The sequence below is a fragment of the Neofelis nebulosa genome, chromosome 13, assembly GCF_028018385.1.
Source record: "Neofelis nebulosa isolate mNeoNeb1 chromosome 13, mNeoNeb1.pri, whole genome shotgun sequence".
NCBI lineage: Eukaryota > Metazoa > Chordata > Mammalia > Carnivora > Felidae > Neofelis > Neofelis nebulosa.
Window position 1 is genome coordinate 13170719 of NC_080794.1, and position 25357 is coordinate 13196075.

The 25357-nt window shown below is 44.4% G+C and overlaps 1 protein-coding gene across 2 annotated transcripts in view; it reads left to right on the forward strand.

Annotated features, from left to right (window-relative positions):
• The window catches only part of ASAH2 (N-acylsphingosine amidohydrolase 2), an 86046-nt gene extending 82213 nt beyond the window's left edge, over positions 1-3833 (forward strand). For both annotated transcript variants that reach the window (XM_058696320.1, XM_058696319.1), the window contains one exon: positions 1332-3833. In XM_058696320.1, the coding sequence (XP_058552303.1) occupies positions 1332-1521 (190 nt within the window). In that variant the 3' untranslated portion in view covers positions 1522-3833. The remainder of the gene's footprint in view (positions 1-1331) is intronic.
• The last annotated feature ends 21524 nt before the right edge of the window (positions 3834-25357 follow it).

Genomic DNA, 25357 nt, shown 5'->3' on the forward strand with positions numbered 1-25357 from the left:
ACATTTTGTCTTTCAAGCCATGAGAACAGTCGGTCAGTGAAGCGGGGAAGACAAATGGGAACACGGGCTCCAGGCCGGAAATTACTGCTATCAAATTCCCATGGAGCCTTCTGGCCATATTTAGTGGATTTATTCGACTCCATTTGGATTCTCTTTCCCTGCGAAACAGTGGGACATGTGCTACTGTCAGGAGAGGTGCTAATGACGTTGTGGCCTCCATTTTTGTAAACATCTGTTAATTTTGTTCTTTTCCACGGCCACGGACATTACCCCTGAAGGCTGGCTAGCCTCAGCCATTCTTGCAAATGGGTCGCGAGGCACACGGGCCTCTGTAGAGCCTGACAGTTCCTTCTGGGAAAATAACAAGAGTCTATGGGCAAAATGATTACATGTTTATACGTGGCCAATGATTCTTCATTGGAATTACTAACACATGAGAAGCTTGAGTGTTTATCTTTTCCTGACTCCAGTGAGAAAGGAATTTGCTTCTGGAGTTTCCTCGGAGAGGCGTATCTCTGTGTTTTCGTTACCAAATCCCTGAGCCGAATAAACATTTTGGAGATTTGCAAGTGGCATCTGAGATAAGAAAATGTTTTTGTTCCCGAGCGCATCCATTTCACACCGCAGGACAGTGGCAGGGGAGTGGGCAAAAATTTTGGCAACTTGTACCTGACTCACATCACCCTAGATTAGGTCATTAGTTGCGTGTTGGTTTCCTTCACGTGGTTAACTGAAAATAGAGATGGGACCGTGCTGGGGCCCCTGTGATAGCCAGACATAAATCTCAGCCTCAGTTTTCCTCGGTTTACCCGTTCACTGCCTTTCTTCCCCCCTTGCCCTGGTAGAACACAAGCTCCATGGAACTTGGAGCCATGTCTGTCTTGCTTACGGCCATATCCTCGTGCCTCTAGAAAAGAGTCTAGCACATGCACTCGTGAAGTAGATATTTTTAACAAATGAATCTGGCTGGGAGAGGAAGTGTCAGTTGAAGCAGAGGACAGTAAGGGCAGAAACAGTGCCACAGCCGTTCTCAAACAGGAGACATCCCGTGTTCTGAGTATCGGGTGAGGCTTTTTGGGGATGGACAAGGTTTGGGTGGTTATAAAGGTAGAACAGGTAAGACAATTTCTACAAATGGCTATTAACTAAAGGTTCCCTTCTAGAAAGTATTTGTCCCTGTTTTGTTCATTGCTACACTCTCAGTATCTAGGACAGTGCCTGGCTTACTGTCGGTACTCCCTGAATGATCGTATAATGACCAGTCCTACCTTTGTCGAATCACACCTTTTTAAGAGTAAAACTTGGTTTGTTTGTTTGTTTCCTACCAACAGTTTCTATTGGCACAAGGGATTGCTGGGTCACAGCAATGCGACGATACAATGGCATATTCCGGGTACTGCCCAGCCTGGAATCTACAGAATGAGATACTTCGGACACCATCGGAAACAGGACTTTCTCAAGCCGGCCGTCATACTTCCATTTGAAAGCACTTCCTCAGCCTTTGAAGTTGTAACTAGTTAATGAAAAGTTGACGAATAATTTGACACGTGGCTGTCCTCCCTAATTTATAAAAATGATTTCACACGAATGTAAACAATTAGGATGACTTCTATAATTGTCCCTGTTTGAGGACAGATAGTTTCCTGTGAATGGGACAGAGGTGTGTGTGTGTGTGTGTGTGTGTGTGTGTGTGTGTGTGTGTGAGACTGGTGGTCTAGAGCCTAACACATGATTTTCCTCGGGGCCTTGCAACTGTTTGAAGGGACAGTTCCCCTCGATATAAAACCTCTGAAAAGTTAGTAAGAGTGGCTGAAGATGTGTGAACAGTGGTTCAAGTATTTATTTATAGAATTATTGAGTGTTAGGCTGGGAAAGTTTAAAGAGCTCATGTAGTTGGAGTCTTCATTTTGCAGATGGGAATGATGAAGTTTCATGGATTTAAGATTCACAAAGGCTACAGGACCTCTCCCCCCATCACACTTTAAAAAAAATAATATATAAACATCGACCATAAATGTATAAGTCCAATTAGAGGCAATTGGTGTGGAAATGAGCATGTCAGCTTTTCTCTATTTAGCATAGCCTCTCAAAGAGATTACCCTGGACTTGATGTACCTGGTCCAGAGTTGTTGATATTGTTAAATTATTTCTGGCCTTCAGAGGCCAAGTACAGGAAAGTCAGACTTAGAATATTTTGATCATGCCCTGTGTTTCCCTAAGTGTCCTTATCCCTCTGAATTGTGTCTCCTCTCCTCAAGACTGGCTCTAAGTGATTTTGACTGTTTTCACTAATCAAATTCATCCCCAAAACCTAAGACTTGCCGTTGGTGTAGATATTAAAACAAAAGTGTTAGTGGATTGGAAGTCAGTCCTCAAAGAGCAAGATCTAAAATTCATTTATCTGTTCTTTTATCACTCACTTACTCGTGGACCCATTCAATCACACAGTATTTATTAGGGCCTTGATAATTAGTTATCATATCTGAGATGAATGTGTGTCAAAAGGGGACCATTGTGAAGAAGAAAATACTCAACTGAGGATATCAATTTTGGAAGGCATTTAAAAAGCAGTAATCTTCAAGTCCTATCTCACGTGTAATCTGTGTTGGGTGCTCGAATTTTGGGGGAAAGAGGCTCCAGACAATTTGGACAAAGTTGGTTCAAAAGTAATTCGAGGGCCTTATGAAATTCCCAGTCCAACGTCCCGAAGAATGAGATAGGACAATCCGACATTGATTGCCTGAAAGTACCAATTCCATTTAAAATTATCCAAGTTAACTGGAGCTAGCTCCCAGGCTACAAAGGAAATTTCCCAAACCCAAATCATGCTTTTTGTATGAATGTCAGAGCTTTAGCATTTTAGGGAAAAATCAACCTTAATTTCAAAAACAAACTTTACAGCTTGAAAATAGTAATGATGCTAATCACGATGAGACTGACATTCATCTAGCCGTGACTCAACATGCCGTATTGCATTGGGACAAACCCGGAACACTTTTTGATGACCCAGGGCTCTGGTTCTATGCGAGTTCACGGCTGGAGAATTAGCTCATCAGGATTCCAAAGGGTAGCGATCATTTTTCCTAATGACTGTTTGCTATCACAGTTCAGAGTCTTCCCAAGAGAAAGGAATTCTGAAAGTAGTTGACCTTAGATAAATTATATCACAACTGATGATAAAATTGTTCTCATGACTCAGAAGCGTACTGAATTTTTTCCCACTACCTCCATGCCTCCCACTGCAGCTTTTCTCAGTGGACCTGTGAGTCCCTGTCGTTCACTTGGACCTGTGCCAAGCCAGACACTGCATTGCCTCGTACTGATGCTTCTGCACCAGCCCTCTGTCCACCAGGACTCCTGCCCCCCAAAAACCCGTAGAAACCTGTCTGCATGCCCGCTGCCCTCTCTTCCAATCCAATTCCATTTTCTGCATTTTGTATGTAAAAATAAGACCGGATCTCCTGCCGCTGTAGAAACCATAGCTATTCACGTGTGCGTAAAAGAACACCACAAAAGAGGCGGTGATCTGTTAACGTACAAACTTAGATCCAAGCTATGTCATTGGAGCCAGACTATGGGGAGAAAGCCCCTGAAATTGGCGGCGAATATGGGGAAAAGGGGGCTGGTTGGGGGGGGTGAGAACGCTTCTGCAGAAGATTTTGTGTCTCATGTCAAAGTGTCTGCATTTTGTTTGTTGTATTCTGCCTTCTCTGGTTTTAAGAATGCTGTGACTTCCTAAAAAAGCACTGACTGATCCCCCTACAATTTTCGATGAGTATTATATCAATTGCTAATACTCAATATAAGACTTAATAATAAATCACTGAATACAATTGTGAATGTATGGTCTATGGAGAAGTGGAACACTTGTTTTTCTTTTTAAAAACATTTTTTTAATGTGTATTATTTTTGAGAGAGAGAGAAACAGAGTGTGGGTGGGGGAGGGGCAGAGAGAGAGGGAGACACAGAATCAGAAGCAGGCTTCAGGCTCCGAGCTGTCGGCACAAAGCCTGATGCGACCCGGGGCTCAAACTCATGACCATCACAGGGCTCCAACTCACAAGCCGTGAGATCATGACCTGAGCAGAAGTCAGACGCTCAACCGACTGAGCCACCCAGGTGCCCTTTGTTGTTTTTAAGAGATGGACTGAACAGTGCTGGATTCCATGTGGGTCAGGTTGAAAAGTGATATGGATGGTCTCTGTAGGTAACCACCCAAACATAAAGGGTCCGCTTCGTCCATTCCTGTGCTCCAAAGATGTATTGCTGGAAAAATACATACAGTTGAACGTATTTTAGGACTAGGGCAACCGAGAGTTTCCTAGGCAGGTAGTTATCTGTAAAATTGTCTCATGAGCTAATTCTGAAGATGCTAAGAATGACTATATTTGTGAATATGTTTCTCCAGGTTGCCTCCTCATACATCTCCAGCATGGGAAGACACACCTCCCTTTTTAAAAAAAATTTTTTTTAACATTTATTTTTGAGACAGAGAGAGACAGAGCATGAATGGGGGAGGGGCAGAGAGAGAGGGAGACACAGAATCCGAAGCAGGCTCCAGGCTCTGAGCCATCAGCCCAGAGCCTGACGTGGGGCTCGAACCCACGGACCACAAGATCGTGACCTGAGTCGAAGTTGGATGCTCAACCGACTGAGCCACCCAGGCGCCCCAACACACCGCCCTTTTCTAACGTTGGCGCCTGGGTTTCATCTTTAGCCAACCAACTTCGTCATTAGACGATCCTTTTCATGCCTTTAGCTCTTCAAATAATGATTTTGCTTCTGGTATCCCAATGCCACCTGCTGGTTTATAGTGGCTTTTGGAACATCATGCCTTACATGAGGCCACAGAGGAAAATTTGCATGTTCCTTACATAATTAGAATGTGTTCAGCTGTAACAGCATATTCCTGATCAACGGGTCCAAGCGCTAAAGACATTGACAGTCGCACATAGCAATGTCTTACGGTGACCAGTTCAGGTTTGGTGCAACCACTCAATGATGTCACTGCTTTTTTTCTTTTTTCTTAACCTATTAACTTTAATTTTTTGGCTGTCGCCTCAGTCTAAAGAGACCTACCTTGTGTCTTCATGCCATTGTGTGCAACAGCAAGAAGGAAGGGGAGAGTTCTTGGAATCTCTTTTTGGAAGGTGAAAAATATTTAGTGGGAACCCGAGTAGAATTCCCTTTCCATTTCCTAGTCTGGAATTGTGTCACATAGCTTTAAGGGAGCCTGAGAAAGAGAATATTTGGCATTTTCTGCCTCTAGAGAGGGAGACAAGTTCTGATAGCAAATCTGTTTTAGGAAAGAACACACCCTGGGGCTTAATGGTGACAGGGCTTGTTTTCTACATTGTGAAATATATGCATTCATTCAGCAAGTTCACACTGAGCGACTGTATACTTTGTGGGCATTGTGCTACCCCCTGGCGATACAGTAACGATCAAAGCAGACCAAGTTCTTGCCATCAAGGAACTCAGACTTTTAATGGAAGAAGCAGACAAGTAAACAGGCGATTCTGTACAGAGTGACTCATACTGCTGCAGTTTAGGGTGTTAGAGATGGGACCTTATATGGTCTTGGGGAGAATCCGGGAGGCTTCCTGGAGTAAATAACGTCTAAGCTAAGACCCAAAGAATATTAGCTAGAAGAAAGCTAATGGGGTGTGTGTGTGTGTGTGTGTGTGTGCGCGCACGCTCCTTTCCATGCATGGATGCAGGATGACTAGACTATTTCAGGTAAGGGGAATATCAAATAGCTAATCACGTCTGTAGTTCTCATGCAAGGGAGGAATGGCCAGAGAGGTAGCACTGAACTTCACCTTCATTAATAGCAATTTGGTTTTACGTTCATATTAGCATTTTCTCCCTTAAGACCCTTCATTTATTATATGCATGTGCTTGAATGTATTTTCCTTTTGCTAAACTAATAAAACACATCTTTTATAACTAAGGCAACTGATTTTCCCAGTCTCCAGTGACATTGGGCATCACCCTTCTGTCTTCATAGTCTGTGTTTCATGGAATTGGATTTATTGACATTTCTTTTGCTTCTGTCCATCTCATGTTTCCAAATCTTGATTTCCTTTTGCTTTTTTGTGCCTATGAAGTGGGATATTACAGCCAACAAAGACCACTCTCTCCCTTTAGATGGAGTCCAGAGTTCCAGCCTACATCTTTTAAGTACTTATTAATACTAAAAAAACTGACCCACATAAACTTCAAAGTACCTCGGTGTACATAACTTCAAGTTATTGGAGATCCAGGCTGTGTTGACCTTTTTCTGGCTGTGTTTTAGGATAATGAGCAATCCAGAGACCTGGGATATTGGCTTAACACTAGCAGAAGAGAACAAGTCTACCAGCCCACTTTCTGGAAAGATTGACTTGACCATATTGCCTGTTTTATTGGCGCTTCCTTATTCAATATAAGACCAGGGTAAGCTAAACGAACCTAAGAACTTAACATCTCAGCAATTACAACCTTGCAGAAAAGTCCAACATGGACCCACAACATTCTTAAATGGCATTTCAATAAACTAACATGATGATTTTATAGATAAATTTGATGACACTACAATGAGGAGAGTATGTACTTTGAATGTCCTTCTGAAACTGTGGATGGTGTTGTGCTGACCTATTGCAACTCTTTTATCAGTGTCTCTTAGCCTCAAGTCCACAGATTCAAAATATTTTATGAGGACTGAGGGATAGCTTTTAACCATGGGACATAAGTTGTATAAAGTGAAAGAAAGAATCTAGGTTTTGCAATCTGGTCAACTTGGATTGAATTATGTCTGTGACCTTGGGAGGGTTACTGAGCACCCCTGGCTGATAAAATGGTGTAACAATAATAACCTTGTATGATTGATATGGGGTCATATAATTTAAAGGCTAAGAGAGAAAGCTAATTGGAAACTAGCAGGAAAACTAGTTGGTTCAAATCTTGGTTCTCCCATTTATTCAGTGTCCAGCCCTGAGTAAATTAATTTCTTAAAGCCACAGTTTCTTAATGCATCTCAACTTCTTACTATATCAATGAGAATAATAAAAGCACTTACAGTTTTAGTTTGTGAAATTAGAATAAGGTAAAGTTGTTGGCAGAGTGTCTGGCATATGGGATATGCTTAATTTATTTATTTAGCTGTTAATTAACTTAGCAGTCACTGAGTTTTATGTAAGATGAAGCATATAAATGTCAGGAAGAGAGTAGGAAATAAAAAAATTTCTCCATTGTGAACTGAATCCATAACTTGCTCCAGAGACATTATGCTTTTCCCGATCTTTTGACATCTCCAATATTAGTGTAGGAAGAATTGGAATGGGTGACAACTGAGGCTATGAGAGTGGTCTAGACTGAGAGGCAATGGAGGTCAGAACCAGAACCACTTCAGAAATGGGTCAGAAGGTGGGAGCGTATAATACTCTACACACAAAATGCTCTTGAGTTACTGATTGATGGGGCGGGGAGGGGGACAAAGACAGTTTAAAAAAATTAAAACCCTAAAACTTTGGGTGACAATAACAGTAAAAACAAGTGCCAGAATGAAAGGAAGAGATTTTGAGAGGCATGAAGGCAAATCTGGGTTTGGATGGCTGAGACTTGACAAGACATCCAGGTGGCAAAGTCTAGTGCACAGTGAGAAATGGGGAGCTCAGGTTTTGCAGAGAAGTAGGGCAAAACAGAGAGATACAGGAAGTGCCCGTTTTGGTCCAATAGCAGAAATCAAGGAATTTGATGAGTTACAAGAAGGAGAGCAAAGAGCAAGAATAAGCCTGGATGACAGGCCCATGGGGAACACCTACTTTTAGGAAGGGACAAAGGAAGGAGGCCCAGAAAAGACTGTTACTAAGAAGAAGAAGAATTAGAAGAATTAGGAGAGTAGGAAGAGAGAACTCCAAGAAGATCAATTATATAAAGGTTGTAGACATACTAAAATGGTTAAGAATTGAGTTAAGGCTTTGTAACTTGAGCGTGAACACTTTCTTAAGAATGGTAGAAGGCATATGCCGGAGACAGTGGGGGTACTACAGGGTTGATGGGATGTGGCAAAGGCAGTGGCCATTCCGTATCTGCTCTCCCATCCATAGTGAGAGTTTGCATTGGTCACAGGGACAGGACTCCATTTTCAGGCTGGGTGTGTCCTAGGACTGTGTCTGGCAGCTGGGAATAACCATCTGACTCAGTTCTGTTCAGTGGGGTGGGAGATGTGAGATGTCCTATTTCCCCATTTGTGCACTCAGAAGGGATAGTCATACTTTCCTTTTTCTGGTTCCCTTCCTAGTAGCTGTGTAACAGACATGGTGGACAGAGCTGGGGCAGCCACCTTGAGCCCACAGACTGAAGCTCCATGTCAAAGATGGCAATCTTATAAAAGACATTGGGTCCTTGATAGTCCTTGATAGTCAAATCATCCCTTGACTCCTTCATTTCAGATGATTGAGGGGGAAATAAATTCCCACCTCATGTTTACTATCCATGTCATTGTTAGAACAGCAGAAACCTGTATTCTAAGTACTATACTGATGATAGACTCCACAAAGGCTATGATTTAGACACTTTCTTCTACTGTGGCTAAGATAAATATCAACATATTTGTGTAAAATCAGAAAGCAGATCTTTACTGGCTGGCCTGGGGGACATGGTATGGTGACCTCTTTCTATTTTTTGACTCTCTGTTATGGGTTGAATCATGGCCCCCCAAACAATGTGTATCTTTAAAAAAAATATGTCACATAAAGGGATACACACAGGAGAACGCAGCATGAACGCGAAGGCAGAGATTTGAGTGTTGTGTCTACAAGCCAAGGAATCCCAGAAGATTGCAAGTAAACCGCCAGAATCCAGTTGAGAGGCATGAAGCAGATTCCCCCTCACATCCCTCAGAACAAATCAACCTGCTGACACTTTGATCTTGGACTTCTAGCCTCCAGAACAGTGAGCCAACAAATTAGTGTTGTTTAAACCACCCAACACCTGGCGTTTTGTTATGTCAGTCCTAGGAGACAAGTGCACTGGCCAATGGATTAGTTTGCACCCTATAGACACCTGCCAGATGAGATCCTTGGGTGCCTTCCAGTTTAGAGGACATGGTCATTATGTCTGTTCTTTACTCTTTGGGACAATATGGTCATTTTATGGCAACTGGTCTCATCTCTCATTGGTTGCCTGCGAGTGTCACCTGTCACCGTCACCATCAAAGACTATATAGTAAATTCTGAAACTAATTTACATATCATAAAAAGCCAAATGACTCAGCTATGATGCAGCTCTAACTAAAATTTGATGGAGAATAAACATTCCATATTTTTGGAAATTGATCTTTTATGGGTTGTGGATGAGACCATGAATATCTATTATATAAGATGACAGAATCAGGACAAATATAATTACGCATGTTTATTCTCACTTCTTATTGAACTACATTGGTTTTTTCCCCTCTCCAATTTATCATGCAAGTGTCATTAGCTCTAAAGCAAATGAAGGACACGTCAGTAGAGCGTCTTTCTGTTTACATGGTGGCAAAGCTAGCAAGGAATCATAACATGCTTTAGGAATTTGGCAGTGCTAGTTTTAAATCAAGGCAGAAGATGATCTTTGCCATGTATTAGAGAGGTGTTGCAAAAAGTAGCGGCCGTGAATTTTTATTCTCAATGAATAATTGACTTAATGTTTACGTAAATATTTCCTCTTTTAAGAAATCCTTTTATAAACGAGAGAATGCTTTGAAGATTACTGAAGAGAAATCTCATGTTTGGAGGGATCTTATTTTCTTGGACTTAACAAAGTAGTATCTCAACATCCACGTTTTACATAAAATCAACTGGGACCCGTTGGGAAGTTTCCTCCTGGTTGGGTGCCATGAAACCCACCCATAGGAGTCTGATAATCTCCGCCATGGTAGGAACATCGTGAGAATGCCGTCATGATTACAAGCTCAGACTGTCATAGGGGTGCCTGGGTGGCTCAGGTGGTTAAGCATCTGACTTCGGCTCAGGTCATGATCTCATGGTTCATGGGTTCAGGCCCCGCATCGGACTCTATGCTGACAGCTCAGAGCCTGGAACCTGCTTCGGATTCTGTCTTTCCCTCTCTCTCTCCCCTTCCCACATTTGCACTCTCTCTCTCTCTCTCTCTCAAAAATAAACATTAAAAATTAAAAAAAAAGGTTAGACTGTCATTGAACTTTTTGAGACCTTAGGACAAAATATTATGGAAAATTTGAAACGTACAAATACAGAGAATAGTACATTAATACCCCATATATTTCAGCATTTGGCTTCAGAAATTATAAACAGCTTGCTCTTTGTGTTTTATTTCTCCCTTCACATTTTTCTGGGTGGGACTGGGGTCGAGCTGGACTATTTTCCTTATAAAATTTTAGCATATTTCTCCAACAAATATATTTTTTTCATTTACTTAACCAGAAGGTCACTCTCCTATCTTCACAAAGTTGACAATAACCTCTTAATTTCAGCTAATAGTCCGTGGTCAAATGTTCCTGTCTAAAAAATACCCTTTTAAGGGTGCCAGTCAGTTAAGCAGCAGACTTCAGCTCAGGTCATGATCTCATGGTTTGTGGGTTCAAACCCTGTGTCGGGCTCTATGCTGACAGCTCAGAGCCTGGAGCCTGCTTTGGATTCTGTTCTCTCCCTCTCTCTCTGCCCCTCCCTTGCCTGCGTGCTCTTTCTCCCTCAAAAATAAACATTATAAAAAGGAATAAAAAAATCCCTTTTTATGGTGGGTTTGTTTAATCAGGGCCCAAGCAAGTTCTGCACATAGCATTTATTAATCTCTTCAGTCACACTTAATATATAACATCTCTCTTCATACCATCCTCTTTAAGAGCTGTTTAAGAAACCATGGTATCTAATAGATTTTCCTACATTATGACCTTTTGCATCTTTATGATGTGTTTTAACTTATTCCTCTACCCTTACTGTTTCCTGGAAACATTAGCTCTAAATGCTTGACTAGATTCAAATTAATTTTTTTTTCTTTAGGCAAGAATACTTTGTTGGGTGGGCTCTTTATTTCCTAGTTCCTAAAACAGGAGATATATAACGTCTGGGTGTCTCGTTCAAGTTAGGATTGACCTGACTTTCAGGAGTCGTCAGGCTGATCCATTCATTATAAAAGTCCCTGTCAACCTTTGAGCTTTGGGTTTCCACAGGCAAAAATCATTGTTAATCAGATCCATTATTTCTTTAGGGATTACAAAATAGTAGTTTTCTTTTTTTTTTTTGATAACTTTATTGAGATATAATTGACAAGTAAACTTGTAATATATTAAAAATGTCTAGGGGCGCCTGGGTGGCGCAGTCGGTTAAGCGTCCGACTTCAGCCAGGTCACGATCTCGCGGTCCGTGAGTTCGAGCCCCGCGTCAGGCTCTGGGCTGATGGCTCGGAGCCTGGAGCCTGTTTCCGATTCTGTGTCTTCCTCTCTCTCTGCCCCTCCCCCGTTCATGCTCTGTCTCTCTCTGTCCCAAAAATAAAAATAAAAAATGTTAAAAAAAAAATGTCTAACGTGATGATTTGGTGTATGTATATATTCTTTTTTTTTTAATTTTTTTTTTCAACGTTTTTTATTTATTTTTGGGACAGAGAGAGACAGAGCATGAACGGGGGAGGGTCAGAGAGAGAGGGAGACACAGAATCGGAAACAGGCTCCAGGCTCCGAGCCATCAGCCCAGAGCCTGACGCGGGGCTCGAACTCACGGACCGCGAGATCGTGACCTGGCTGAAGTCGGACGCTTAACCGACTGCGCCACCCAGGCGCCCCGATGTATGTATATATTCTGAAAAGATCCCCAGGATTGAGTTCATTAACACACATCACCTCACATATGTACTTTTTTTTTCTTTTTTGGTGAGGACACAAGTTCTACTCTTAGCAAATTTCGACTATGCCACACAGTACCATCAACTATAGTCACCGTGTTTTTCACTGGATCCTTGTGTATAACTTATAATTACCATTCTACTCCCTGTTTCTGTGTTTGACTTTTTTTTTTTTTAAGACTCCATGTTGGGGCGCCCTGGTGGCTCAGTCGGTTAAGTGTCCAACTTTGACTCAGGTCATGATCTCATGGTTCATAGGTTTGAGCCCCACGTAGGGTTCTGTGCTTATGGCTCAGAGCCTGGAGCCTGCTTCAGATTCTGTGTCTCTCTCTCTCTGCCCCTCCCCCCACTTGCACCCTGTCTCTCTGTCTCTCAAAAATGAATAAACATTATAAATTAAAAAAAGAAAAGATTCCATGTAGAAGTGATACCGTGTGGTATTTGTCTTTGGCCTATTTCACTTAAAATAATGCCCTCCAGGTCCATTCATGTTGTCGTCAATGGCAGGATTTCCTTCTTTCTCATGGTTGAACAATATCCCATTGTATATTTAAACCACATCTTTTCATCCATTCATCCATTGATGGACACTTCAATATTCTTCCATATCTTGGCTGTTGTGAATAAGACAATAAATATGAGAGGTCACCTATCTTTGTGATATCACGTTTTCATTTCTTTTAGATATATACTCAGAAGCATGATTGCTGGATCATACGGTAGGTCCATGTTTGATTTGCTGAGGAACTTCCATACTGTTTTCCATAGTGGCCCCACTAGTTTACATTCCCACTACAAGTGTGTAAGGATTCCCTTTTCCGCACATCCTTGTTACCACGTTCTCTCTTGTCTTTTTGAGGCTAGCCATTCTGACTGGTGTGAGGTGATATCTTTTTGTGGTTTTGATTTGCATTTCCTTGATAATTAGTGATGTTGAACTTCTTTTCATGTACCTGTTGGCCATTTACATGTCTTCTTTGGAAAAAAAATCGACTCGATTCCTCTACCCATTTTTAAATTAAATTGTTTTCTTTTTTGTTGTTGTTGATAAGTTGTATAAATGTTTATATATTTTGGATTATTAACCCTTCATCAGATATATGGTTTGTAAATATTTTCTCCCATTCAGTATGTTGCCCTTTCCTTTTCTTGATAGTTTCTTTTGCTGTGTAGGAGCAGTTTGATGCAATTCCACATATTTATTCTCATTTTTGTGCCTTTGCATTTGGGTTCAGATCCAAAAAAATCATTGCCAAGACTGATGTCAAAGAGCTTGTTGCCAATATGTTGCATTTTTATACACCAATAATGAAGCAGTAGAAAGAAAATTTAAGAAAATAATCCCATTTACAATTGCACCAAAAATAATACGATACCTAGGAATAAACATAACCAAAGAGGTGAAAGACGTATGCTCTGAAAAATATAAAACACTGATGAAAGAAATTGAAGATAACACAAAGAAATGGAAAAAAATCCCATGCTCATGGCTTAGAACAAATATTGTTAAAATGTCTGTACTACTCAAAACAATCTACACATTTAATGCAATCCCTATCAAAATACCTCCAGCGTTTTTCACAGAACTAGAGCAAGCCATTCTAAAATTTGTGTGAAACCACAAAAGAGCATGAATAGCCAAAGAAATCCTGAAAAAGAAAAGCTAGGTTAGAGACATCACAATTCCAGACTTCAAGTTATACTACAAATCTATAGTGATGGAAACAGTATGGTACTGGCACAAAAATAGACACATAGATCAATGGAATAGAATAGAAAACCCAGAAATGGTCCCACAACTATATGGTCAATTAATCTTCAACAAAGCAGGAAAGCAGTGGGAAGAGGATAACCTCTTCAACAAATGGTTGAAGAATGCAGAATGAAACTGGACCCCTTTCTTACACCAAACACAAAACAAAACCAAAATGGATTAAAGACCTGAATGTGAGACCTAAAACCATAAAAATCCTAGGAAAGAACCCAAGCAGTAACTTCTTTGACATTGGCCATAGCAACTTCTTTCTAGATAGGTCTCCTCGGGCAAGGGAAGTAAAAGCGAAAAGAAACTACTGGAGCTTCGTCAAAATAAAAAGCTTTTGCACAGTGAAAGAAATAATCAACAACACTCAAAGGCCACCTGAGGAATGGGAGAAGGGCTTTCAAATGACGTATCTGATAAAGGGTTAGTACCCAAAATATATAAACAACCTATAAAACAGAACACCTCCCCAAGTGAATAATCCAATTAAAAAAGGGCAGAAGACATGAACAGGCATTTCTCCAAAGAAGGCATTCAGATGGGCAACAGATGTGTGACAAGATGTTCATTGTCACTTACCCTCAGGGAAATGCAAATCAAAACCACAATGAGATATCACCTCACACCTGTCAGAATGGCTAAAGTCAACAACACAAGAAAAAACAGGTGTTGGTGAGGATGGAGAGGAAAAGGAACCCTCATGCACTGTCGGTGGGAAGGCAAACTGGTGTAGCCACTCTGGACAACAGGATGGCGGTTCCTCAAACAGTTAAAAATAGAACCTACCCTACAATCCAGCAATTGCACTACTAGGTATTTATCCAAAAAATACAAAACACTAATTCAAAGGCATACATGCACCCTGATCTTTATAGTAGCATTATTTACAATAGCCAAGATATGGAAGCAGCCCAAGTGTCCATCAATTGAGAATGGATAAAGAAGATGTGGTGTATATACACAAGGGAACATTATTCAGCCATCAAAACGAATGAAATCTTGCCATTTGCAACAACATGGATGGACCTAGGGCGTATTACGCTAAGCGAATTAAGTCAGAGAAAGACAAATACCATATGATTTCACTCATACGTGGAATTGAAGAAATAAAACAAATGAGCACAGGGAACAAAAGAGAGGGGCAAACCACAAAACAGACTCTCAACTACAGAGAAGAAACTGATGGTTACCAGATTCCAGGAACCAGGTTACCAGAGTTCAGGGGGATGGGGGAAACAGGTGATGGGGATGAAGGAGGGCACCTGTCGTGATGAGCACCGGGTGATGTAGGGAAGTGTTGAATCACTATTTTGTACACCTGAAACTACTATTACACTGTATGTTAACTGGAATTAAAAAAAAAAAAAAGACCCATGAAGTAATTATGGGAAAACACACACATCTGCTGGTGGTTAATGCTGGATACATAGGTATCCATTATGTTATTATTGTTTTGATTTTTTCTAGATGTTTTCGGTACTTCACTGACATTTTTAAGAAGAGCGCAACAGGCGGAGGTTAGCGTGACCGTGAGGATGGGGGGAGGGAAGGAGGGACTCAAAGTAAGACTTCAGATTTGGGTGACAGTGCACTTGCCACGTGAGAATCAGGGATGAGCTGGTGGATGACAGCAGCACTTCTGGGTCCATAATATTTATTTATTTATTTTTTATTTGAGAGCGAGAAAGAGAGAGAGAGAGAGAGAGAGTAAGACAGCGTACGAGTGGGGGAGAGGCAGAATCTCAACCGGGCTCCGCGCTCAGTGCCGAGCCCAACGTGGGGCTCGATCCCACGACCCAGGGATCATGACCCAAGCTGAAATCAAGAGCCGGATCCTCAACAGACTGAACCACCCAGGTGCCCCGTTGAGCGCATGATATTTAAAATTCTGGCTGGGTTTCATCTACAGGTGCCCCAAAGCCCACTGGAAATGCTCATTCTGACATTATCGGTAGTTTGGAGAAGAAAAGTAGCAGGATGTTGTTTAAGGGTTTCACCTCAGCTTTTCCTGAAGCACTTTTAGAGCGACAAATTAGAAGCTGAAAAACCCAGGGGTTGGGGGTGGGGGGAAGAACATAGAAAAACCATAGAAAATTCCCGAAAAAGCAATATTAATGACGGGACCTGCCATTGAACTAGAAATTGGTACCTGATTGTCTTCAAAGCCAAGGGGTAAAAAGCCTTGGCACGTGCAGGTAATGGCTTTGGGGCAAGAGCATCTGGAAGACTGGGCCATTCTGGGCCAACAAAGCAGGATTTCCTGGACAGTAGGTCCGCAGTGCCACCTACTGGGAAAGACAGGAAACAGTGTAAAGCCCGTAAAAGTATGTCCCATGACACACGGAGGAAATCTTTTGCTTTTTACTTAAGACCACATAATTTAACTGCATAATTTAGCTGCACTTACCTGATGATATATATTTTTTTTTTTTGTGAGAGAAATCACGAGTGGAGGAGGGGCAGAGAGACAAGGGCAGAGAGAGAGAAAATCCCAAGCAGGCTCTTCACTGCCCTGATGCGGGGCTCGAACTCATGAAACGTGAGATCGTGACCTAAGCCGAAATCAAGAGTCAGACACTCAATTGACTGAGCCACCCAGACGCCCCTTACCTTATGATATTTTAATAGGTGAAGCCTTTTGAGAAGCTCTTACACCATTTTTAATCTAATATGAACAAGAATCATGAGTAGGTTGTCAATACATGTTGAATCATGGTTTCATTTTTGTAAATTATTATTTTAAGTGATAGAGTTGAAGATAAGAACCCCAAACCCCCAACCCCAAAGTGTACTTCTGATGCCCTTCTAATCACAAGGATGTTGGTTTTAGGAGGTAAGCAAGTCTGGGAGGGAGAAGAAAAAGGCAAGTGACGTTTGTCAAGGGTCTATTGGGTTTTGCTCCAAAGTGCTGTTCCCAGGACTGTTTCTATCAGTGTCAGGAAAGAGTCCCATGATCTGGTAAGTTTGGGAACTACTGTGTACTAATCCCTTTCTCACTGACTCACAGGGCACATTAGAATAGTAGAGGTTTTTAGATTCTCTGAAGGCAAGAACTCTGTTTAACACTAATTCAATGTTTCCTAAACTTAGTAGACCATGACTTCTTTATTTTAAAGCATTTCCGATTTGGGGCTCTCACGTGCCAGATACAGTGCTAGGTGCTTGGTATACATTAGCTGATTTACATCTCATTACAGCCTGTGATTTGACAGAGAGGAAGATGCTGAGGGCCGAGGGGACTTTTGCAGTGCACATTTTTAGCGGCAGTACAGGAACTGAAACCCAGGCCTGCCTGACACCTGAGCGGAGGCTGTCCCCAATGTTGCCACATGGCCTCTTGACACAACATTGTGGTTTCACATGGCCGAGGGCAGGCTCTTCTGCTTGGCAAGGGGTGGGGTGGTCACAAGAGCCCCCATTTTCAGCTGGTCTTTCTCTGGGGTGAGCACTTGAAACGGTCCTCTTGGAGAAGCAAATGATTTGCTTCTCCTGGACATTAGACATCGCAGCCTGCCTGTGACAAACGTGAGTTCACTCCTCACGAACTCAGCCGGCTCTTTCCAAAGCTGGCCTCATTTTGCAGGATACCTGGTGAGAAAGGATGTCTCTAGGGGATTGGTAGTTTGCACACCATGCATCGGCTCTGGTTCCTTCCCAGGACTGTACTGGGCTTGGGTTTCGTAGCCCTGAAAGAAGAATTTATAGCTGAATTCTCCGAGATTCAGAGTTCAAAGACATCCCCTGCGGGGATCATGGATTTTGCACGTTACCAACAAGGCGCGGTTGGGAGAGAACAGACAGTTCCAGAAGGTCACCTGTCCAGAAGCTATTTTGAGGCAGACTATTTTGGGTGCTTTATATATGAAAGTTGAATGAGAGAAGGCCTTTCGATCTCTGTGTCCTCACACGTGCAGAGGAAGCAAACGTACCTCGTTCCTCAGGCTGGACTGAGTCCCAAAGGGGATCTCAAAGGCCTTCATTCTCTCATTCCAAATTGTTGTCAGCCCATGATACTCAACAAACACCACCGCATAAAACACAGCTGACCATTTGTCGACGTGGTAGAGGAAACCTCTGTGTCTGACCCATGTTTTAGAAAATATTTTGGATTCCCTCCCCCTGACTTCAAATGATGGATTCAAAAGAAGGCGAATTTAGGAAGTTTGAGGACACAGGGGGAAATCTCAGACTTTTTACGTGGATCAGAAATATGATTACGACATGGGGCGCCTGGGTGGCTCAGTCGGTTGAGTGTCCGACTTCGGCTCGGGTCGTGATCTCATGGTTTGTGGGTTCGAGCCCCGCGTCGGGCTCTGTGCTGACAGCTCGGAGCCTGGAGCCTGCTTCGGGTTCTGTGTCTCCCTCACTCTCTGCCCCTTCACCACTCATGCTCTGTCTCTCTCTCTCTCAAAAATAAATAAAAACATAAAAAAAAAAAGAAATATGATCATTGCATTGGACGTCCATACATTGGACAGCAGAGTAGTGAACTGCCCTGGGAGCCCCCAAACCAAGGTCAAAGCTCCAGGGCTGGAGGGCAAGCCTGCCCAGGTCTCTTTGCGTGAGGAGACCAGGAGCTCAGAGGAAGAGAAAATTAACTCTTGGAATTTGGCTTCTCCACAGGACCCCTCTCAGTTTTAGGGGAGCCATGTAATTTTTTTTAACGTTTATTTTTGAGAGAGACAGAGCACGAGCAGGGGAGGGGCAGAGAGAGAGGGAGGCCCAGGGCCTGACGTGGGGCTCGAACTCACAAACCTTGAGACCATGACCTGAGCTGAAGTCGGACGCTCAACTGACTGAGCCACCCAGGCGCCCCAGGGGAGTCATTGAAACACCAAACCTAAGCCTCCTCTTTACTCTGTTTGTAGAGACGCAGTAAGATATTTGAGTAGAGAGAATATTCTAGTAACCATTCCATGACTCCGTGTGGTTGAGGACTCCTTAGCTGCCCCCGACGTTGCTGGTTAATAAGGTAAACGCAGCTCCCTGGCTTCTGGTGTGTGAGCGCAGTCCGTTGGCCTCTGTCGCTCTGGGACCTGTCACCCTCGCATATCCTAGCGCGTGCAGCTCTGTGACCGCCTCTCCTATGTCAGCCCTGGCCTGTGGGGGAGAGCCACGAGTACATTCTTTACGGCGTGTGCTCTGGGCCGTCCACTGCCGGGGCTTTTGGACGCACAGTCTCTCCAGCGGGCATGCTGCCTGTCTGTACCTTTTAATTTCCTCTACCATTTTTCAGGGTAACTCAGGCATTTCTGCTTCAATCAGAGCGGGCCATCATTTTCTCCAGGCCCTCAAGAGTCACCTGTTACGTGCACGGGGATATTATCCAGTCAAAAAACCAAAAAAAAAAAAAAAAAAAAAAAAAGGCAGAGAATCCTGCTCTTTGCCACAACATGGATGGAGCTGGAGGGTTTTATGCTAAGCGAGATGAGCCAGACAAGAGAAAGACAAACGCTGCTAGATCTCATTTCTATACGGAATCCACACACACACACAGAAAGGGACTTACAGACACAGAGAGCAGACTGGCGGTTGCGAGGGCTGGAGGGAGGGGGCTGGGCTGAATGAGTGGATGTGGTGGAAAGGCACAGAGTTCCACTTGGGAGAGAGGTAAGCGTCGAGCGCGGCATGGTGACCCTGGTTAGCCACACCGTGTCGCAGATTTCAAAGTTGCCAAGAGGTTTGATCTTCAAGGTTCTCGCTGCGAGAAAAACATTGGAAGGATGGGAGGCGATGGATGTGAAACCAGGCTTCCCGTGTGATCCTGTCACGATGTGAACAAGCGTCAATTCATGGCGTGGGCCTTAAAGTAATGCAATGTGGCGTGTCAAGAAAAATGTCGTCGGAATCAGGCAGAATAATGCCCCGCCCCAGCCCCAAAGATGGCTGTGTCCTCATCCCTGGAACCCGCAAGTATGTTACCTTACTCTGCAAAAGGAACTTGGCAGCTGTGACCAAGGACCTTAATGTAATTAAGATCAAGGATGGGGGGGAAGCGGTCCTCAGCTATCCAGGTGTACCTCCGTGTAATCACAACGGTCCCTATTAGGGAAAGACGGAAGGGGGCGTTCAGGGAGCGAGACTCAAGGTACCATACGAGGAGGGAGCGGGGGCACAAGCCAAAGAAGGCCAGCAGCTTCTAGAAGCTGGAGAAGACGAGGAAGCAGATTTCCGCCCTGTCTCCAGAAGGAACACAGCTTTGCCAACGTCTGGATTTTAGCAAGATCCGTTTTGGCCTCCTGACCTCCACAGCTGCAAGACCCGAAATGTGTGTTGTTTTAAGCCACTAGAGCTCGTGATAATTTGCAGCAGCAGAGAACGAATACAGCCCATGCCGGTGAGTGTGCCCCTTCCTGAGGGATCAATCCAACCCCACGGGTCCCCCTTCGTGTCTGCCTCTGTCTGCCGGGTCATTTTTGCCATGCCTGCTGGGGATATAACTTCTATCCTCTCTTATCAGCCCCAGCATGCGCGAAGCATGAGTTATGCTGGAGTGGACGTCCTTGTCGGCCAGGCAGTCAGGAAAGGAGGTGGAGCACTGCCTTAGGGGGACTTCTGTTGCCTTGTGGAGAAACTTCCCCAGCGTCTTCCCATCCTGGGGAGATGCTAGTTCTCCTGCAGAGGGGCGGGCCGCTTCAGCAAGCTTTTGGTGGGGGTGGTGGGGTGTCTGCAGAGCCAAGATCCTTGGGGGGATCCATTCCATATTCCGGGGTCCTGTGTTTTCCCAGCCAGAGCCATGGTTGTAGCTTAACTGCCCTATTTTGGCTGAGTATTTATTTTTTTTTCCTTAATGTTTTTATTTATTTTGAGACAGAGACAGAGCATGAACAGGGGAGGGGCAGAAAGAGAGGGAGACACAGAATCCGAAGCAGGCTCCAGGCTCTGAGCCTTCAGCACAGAGCCCGATGCGGGGCTCGAACTCGCGAACCGCGGGATCATGACGTGAGCCGAAGTCGGACGCTCAACCGACTGAGCCACCCAGGCGCCCCTTGGCTGAGTATTTAAATGTGAGTATGGAAAGGCGGCTGGAGTCCTGCAGCTTTCGCTATCAGGTTCTGAATATGGCCCTCTGCTGTTTGGCTTTTCCGCTGCAAGATAGAAGCCACCTGCAGAGGCCCTCGGGTTCTCTCACTGAGCCTGGAGCCCTTTCATACCACCCGTGAGGCCTTAATACAGCCTGGGAATGACCAAGCCACTCCCCTAGTCTTTGCAAGAGTTTTGCCCCAAACACCCGAGTCCTTGTATGTTGAAGGCATTCCCTTCCACCAGGGCTTTCCCCCCGCTTAACCCCGGTGGCATCTTTAGGGATTAGGCTGCCGGCGGTGCAAAGGACTCCGTTGCATTAAGGATGGGGTCGTCCCTGCCGGCGGGATCATGAGAGAGCCGTCCTGAAACCTGACCACATAGCCTCTTTTCTCAGACACTTCTGGTGTCACCTGTGTCATCTGAGAGGCAGATGGCCAAAGATTAGACAGGCAAGAGATCATCCCTTGAGGATGCAGGGAGGACGCGGAAGCAGGTTGGAGAAGCTTCAGGTTGCAGGGTGGATCTGGCATTGGTGAAGGGAGAGCAGCTGAGGATTCACAGACCCAGTGCCTTCCTGAGAAAGTCTAGGTAGGGCTGATGGGGGATCTCTGAGCAAAGCTTGCTTGGTAGGTGACATCCACGCTGGGCAGGGACGGTCCTGTCCCAGTGCCCCTGCTGTGCTCGCTGTGAGGGTGACACCCAGAGAAAGTGTGGCTTGCCGTGAACTGTGTGGTAGACCCAACTGTGGTGGGTCCTCCCTTAAAGGAGGTGTGAGTGGCACCCCTCCGTGGCCTTAGAACGGTCGATAACGTCAGTTCCTGAGTGAAGCTGCGAACGTTTGAAACTTGACAGAGCTGCTTATTAGCTATAGGATCAATTTCCGTAAGCCCTCGTTGTCATGTCCGAAATCGTGAGTTCATAACAACTATGTCATGGGCGAGCTATGAGGCTGGAGTGGGTGACTACGCGTGAAATGGGTCGCACACCAGTGGGCACACAGAAGGGACATCAGAAACGGTAGCTGAACAAATCAACAAACCAGGACGGTGGCTGGAGAACCTGTTTTCCCGTTTGAGCCTACCTACTGCGTTAGGAAATGCTGTAGGGTGTGCACCCTTTCCTCTTGATACACGTGACAAATGATTAGTAAGAGGCCCCTAGGCACCCCCATAACACTTGGCTGACCTTGGGATGCCACCTTCACTCAGGAGTGTTCTGTGAATTCTCCGCAAGCCTCACAAGCTTGACAGGTGTGGTTACCGCACGGTCCCTTTCACCGCATTCCCCTTGTGTCCGGGAACTCGGATTCTAATGGGGACACACAACCGTAGGAAGAATAATCACAGTGCAAGGCAAGATGGAGAGAATGAGCAAAGGGGGAATGAAACATGCCGAGGTAGTAAGAGGAAGGCATTCTCCCAATGACGGGATCAGGGAGTCCTTTAAAGGGGAGACTTTACTGTATTTGAGTTGCACCCTAAAGTGGGACGTAACTTTCGAAAAGTGGGAATAGCTAAAAAGATAAGAGGGATGGGAAGGGAGGTAGACGTGGGGGAGACACTCGAGCCAGAAGATGTGGCTGGTGGAGAAGCAGAAGAAGCTTGTCCTGGGGGTTTTGAAGAGGTGAGTCCTAGAGCAAGTGCAGCGTGGGAGCAAAGAAAATAGGACAGAAGACACCTTTCGCCAAGATCACTGTGGACTTTCTATTTGAATGCCCTTCAAAGTCACTGGGGAGATACAACAAATGAATTCCTTAGAAGCTGTTTCTTGAATGGCTGTGGGAGTGAATTGAAGAGTTGGGTTTTATCAGGGAAGAACAGGCAAGGGGGTGCTGGACATAGTTCTTGTCTGGAAACGCTTCCCCCGTTTGTAGCATAAACTACAGATGGAAGGTGGGAGAATCCCTGGCCAGATGGGAGATGCCATCCGCCTCCTCCGATGGACTATGTTCATGGGTTTAGGATGTGGCAAACCCAAGCCGGTCTTCAAGATAAGCTATCTTACTGCACAAAAAATGTTCACTGTCCTCATTTTCGATGTTAAATCTTGCTAAGTTAGATTCCACATTTCTTTACTTGGTTAAGCATAGGACTGTAAGAATAATTTAATCGTTAATGCCTCAGGATCGTCATGGCAGGCATTAATTATGATGCTGGGCTGTATGGAGTAAAACATTTAGAGTTTAAAGTGCGTCAGACTGGGTCGCCTGGGTGGCTCCATCAGAGTTAAGTGTCTGACTCTTGATTTTGGCTCCTAAGCAGGCTCCAGGCTCTGAGCTGTCAGCACAGAGCCCGACGCGGGGCTCGAACTCACGGACCACGAGATCATGACCGGAGCCGAAGTCGGATGCTCAACCGACTGAGACAGGTGCCCCCCTTATTAATTCTTCTTTTGCCTCCTTTCTGCTGCCGACTCTTGATAAAGGGCATTTCTATTATGGTCAGTTAATTATGGAAAGATTAATTGGTGGATCTTCTGTAAGATGTGGCTTCTAGCCTCAGCCCTGTCCCCAAATAGTTATTTTATTTTTGGCATCATGTAACTTCCTCACCCTAATTTCCACCTGATGGACAACACTTGTTACTTCCGATTCCCTTTCTTCAATTGAAGTCTGTTCAGCAAGACAAAGGGCCTCCAGGTCAGAATTCCCCAGGCTGGTCCAAAGTGTCTAAGTGTCATTAGCCAAGGTGACCACTGGATGTCACACTTGATCTAAGTTGCCACACACACAACGTCCTGTGCACGTTGGCTTGGACACTCTCAGGCTTTTAGGAGTTGAGTAGACCTTAGTGATCTTTGAAACCAGAGTCAGTGGCCGGCGCCTGGCAAGTTTTATTTCGAGTATGCTTTATTGTTTTTCAGCTTCAATGGAACTTGAATTCGTTAAGACTCTGTCCTATTCTCCAGAGTCCTCCTTGGGCCCTAAACTCACTTGGGTTATTACCCAGCAGGTTCCTCAAGGCAATAAAGGGGGGAGCACCCGGTCTCACTTTACAGGGAAGGTGACTGACCCCCAAGACACCTTCACAGTTTGACCGAGGACACAGGTTAAATTCATAGTAAACGTGGGACGGGAACTGCTGTCACTCGACTCCCAGGTTGGCCTCTGGCATTGAGCCTGGCGCTTGAGAGATATATCAAGATTATGCACCTTTAGGATATTTTTATAGTGCAGAAGCAGATGAGATCATTATGTAGCTGAAGCTCTCTCCTAACCTCTGTCCAATCCACAAGCTTCAGAAAACTTTGGCTGTCACATTGGCACTCTATCGGATGTTTTCTCTCGTGCATTTTATTGGGGGTTGGGGCTGTGGTTGGACATTGGAACGTGTTTCCCAGGGCACTTAGCAGAGATACATCAGGCTAACAATAAAGTCCACAGCCTCTAACAGGAAACCAGTAAGACAAGTCAAGGGTCACGATTTATCCCAGCTCTTATCGGAAAAAGCAAGCCAACAGACCTCTCACTCTGAGTACTAATAAGTTACAATGTAACCGCACACACACGTTTAGATTTTCATAACTACCAGAGGGAGGATAGGCTAATGTTGCTCACATTCTACCCATTGCCTTTGGAAAGAGCAGGTCAGAGAGGGTCACGATCCCTCAAAGTTCGACTTCCCCGGTCGTGTTCTCGTTAGAAGAGCAGAAGGTTATTTCTGGGATTATCTCAGCAGAACTGCAAGCCTGCAGGACTATTGACATAAGAGTAAATCAGGCTTGCCCTGAAAATGTTTCACCGCCCAGGGCACCTGTCCCTTGATTCTGCTAAGTGTCGGGAGTTTATGGTCCCTTCCTTGGGGACCAGAGATACGGACGGTGGGCCATGCCTGTGTCTTCAGTTGGTGGGAATTTTGAAGGTTCACAAGAAAGCACGCTGGCAGTCTCTTTAAAGTCTGGTTTGCAGAATCTCGATGTCAAGGAGTAAAGAGCATAGTGTAGCCTTTAGAAGGGGAACAAATATTAAAGAGCGTCACGTCCAATCACTTCAGATCACAGATCATATTCACAAAGCCAACCACTGCAGCCAAGATGATGAACACAGCCACCCCCCTTCAACGTTTTCTGCTGCTGTCTGGCCATCCATCCGTCTTCTCTCCCCCAGGCAGCCACGGATCTGCTTTCTCTCACTGTACAAGGGTCTCCATATTCTGGAACCTTACATAAATGGAAGAAGCACACAGTGTGTACTCTCTTTTCGTTTGGCTTCCTTCACATGGCATACTTCCTTCGAGATGCCTCTGTCGTAACACTTATCAATAATTCATCCTACTTACTGCTGGGCAACATTCCTTGTATAAATGAGCCATAATTTCTTTATCCGTTTATTCACCTTGTTAATAAATGGGCTTTTTCCAGTTATCAGCTACTACAAATAAAGCTGCTATGAACATTCACGTTTAGGTCTTCCTATGGGTATAGGCTTTTGTTTCTCTTGGGTCAATAGTGGGGGAGAGAGGGGCGCCTGGGTGGCTCAGTCCGTTAAGTGTCCCAACTCCTGATTTCTGCTCAGGTCATGATCTCACAGTTTGAGTTTGAACCCCATGTTGGGCACTGTGCTGACAGCGTGGAGCCTGCTTGGGATTCTCTCTCTCCCTTTCTCTCTGCCCCTCCCCTGCTTGTGCTCTCTTTCTCTCTCACAATAAACAAATAAACGTTAAAGAAATACCTAGGTATAGAATAGCTAGATCATATGATAGGCATGTATTTAACTTAAAAAAAACAGCT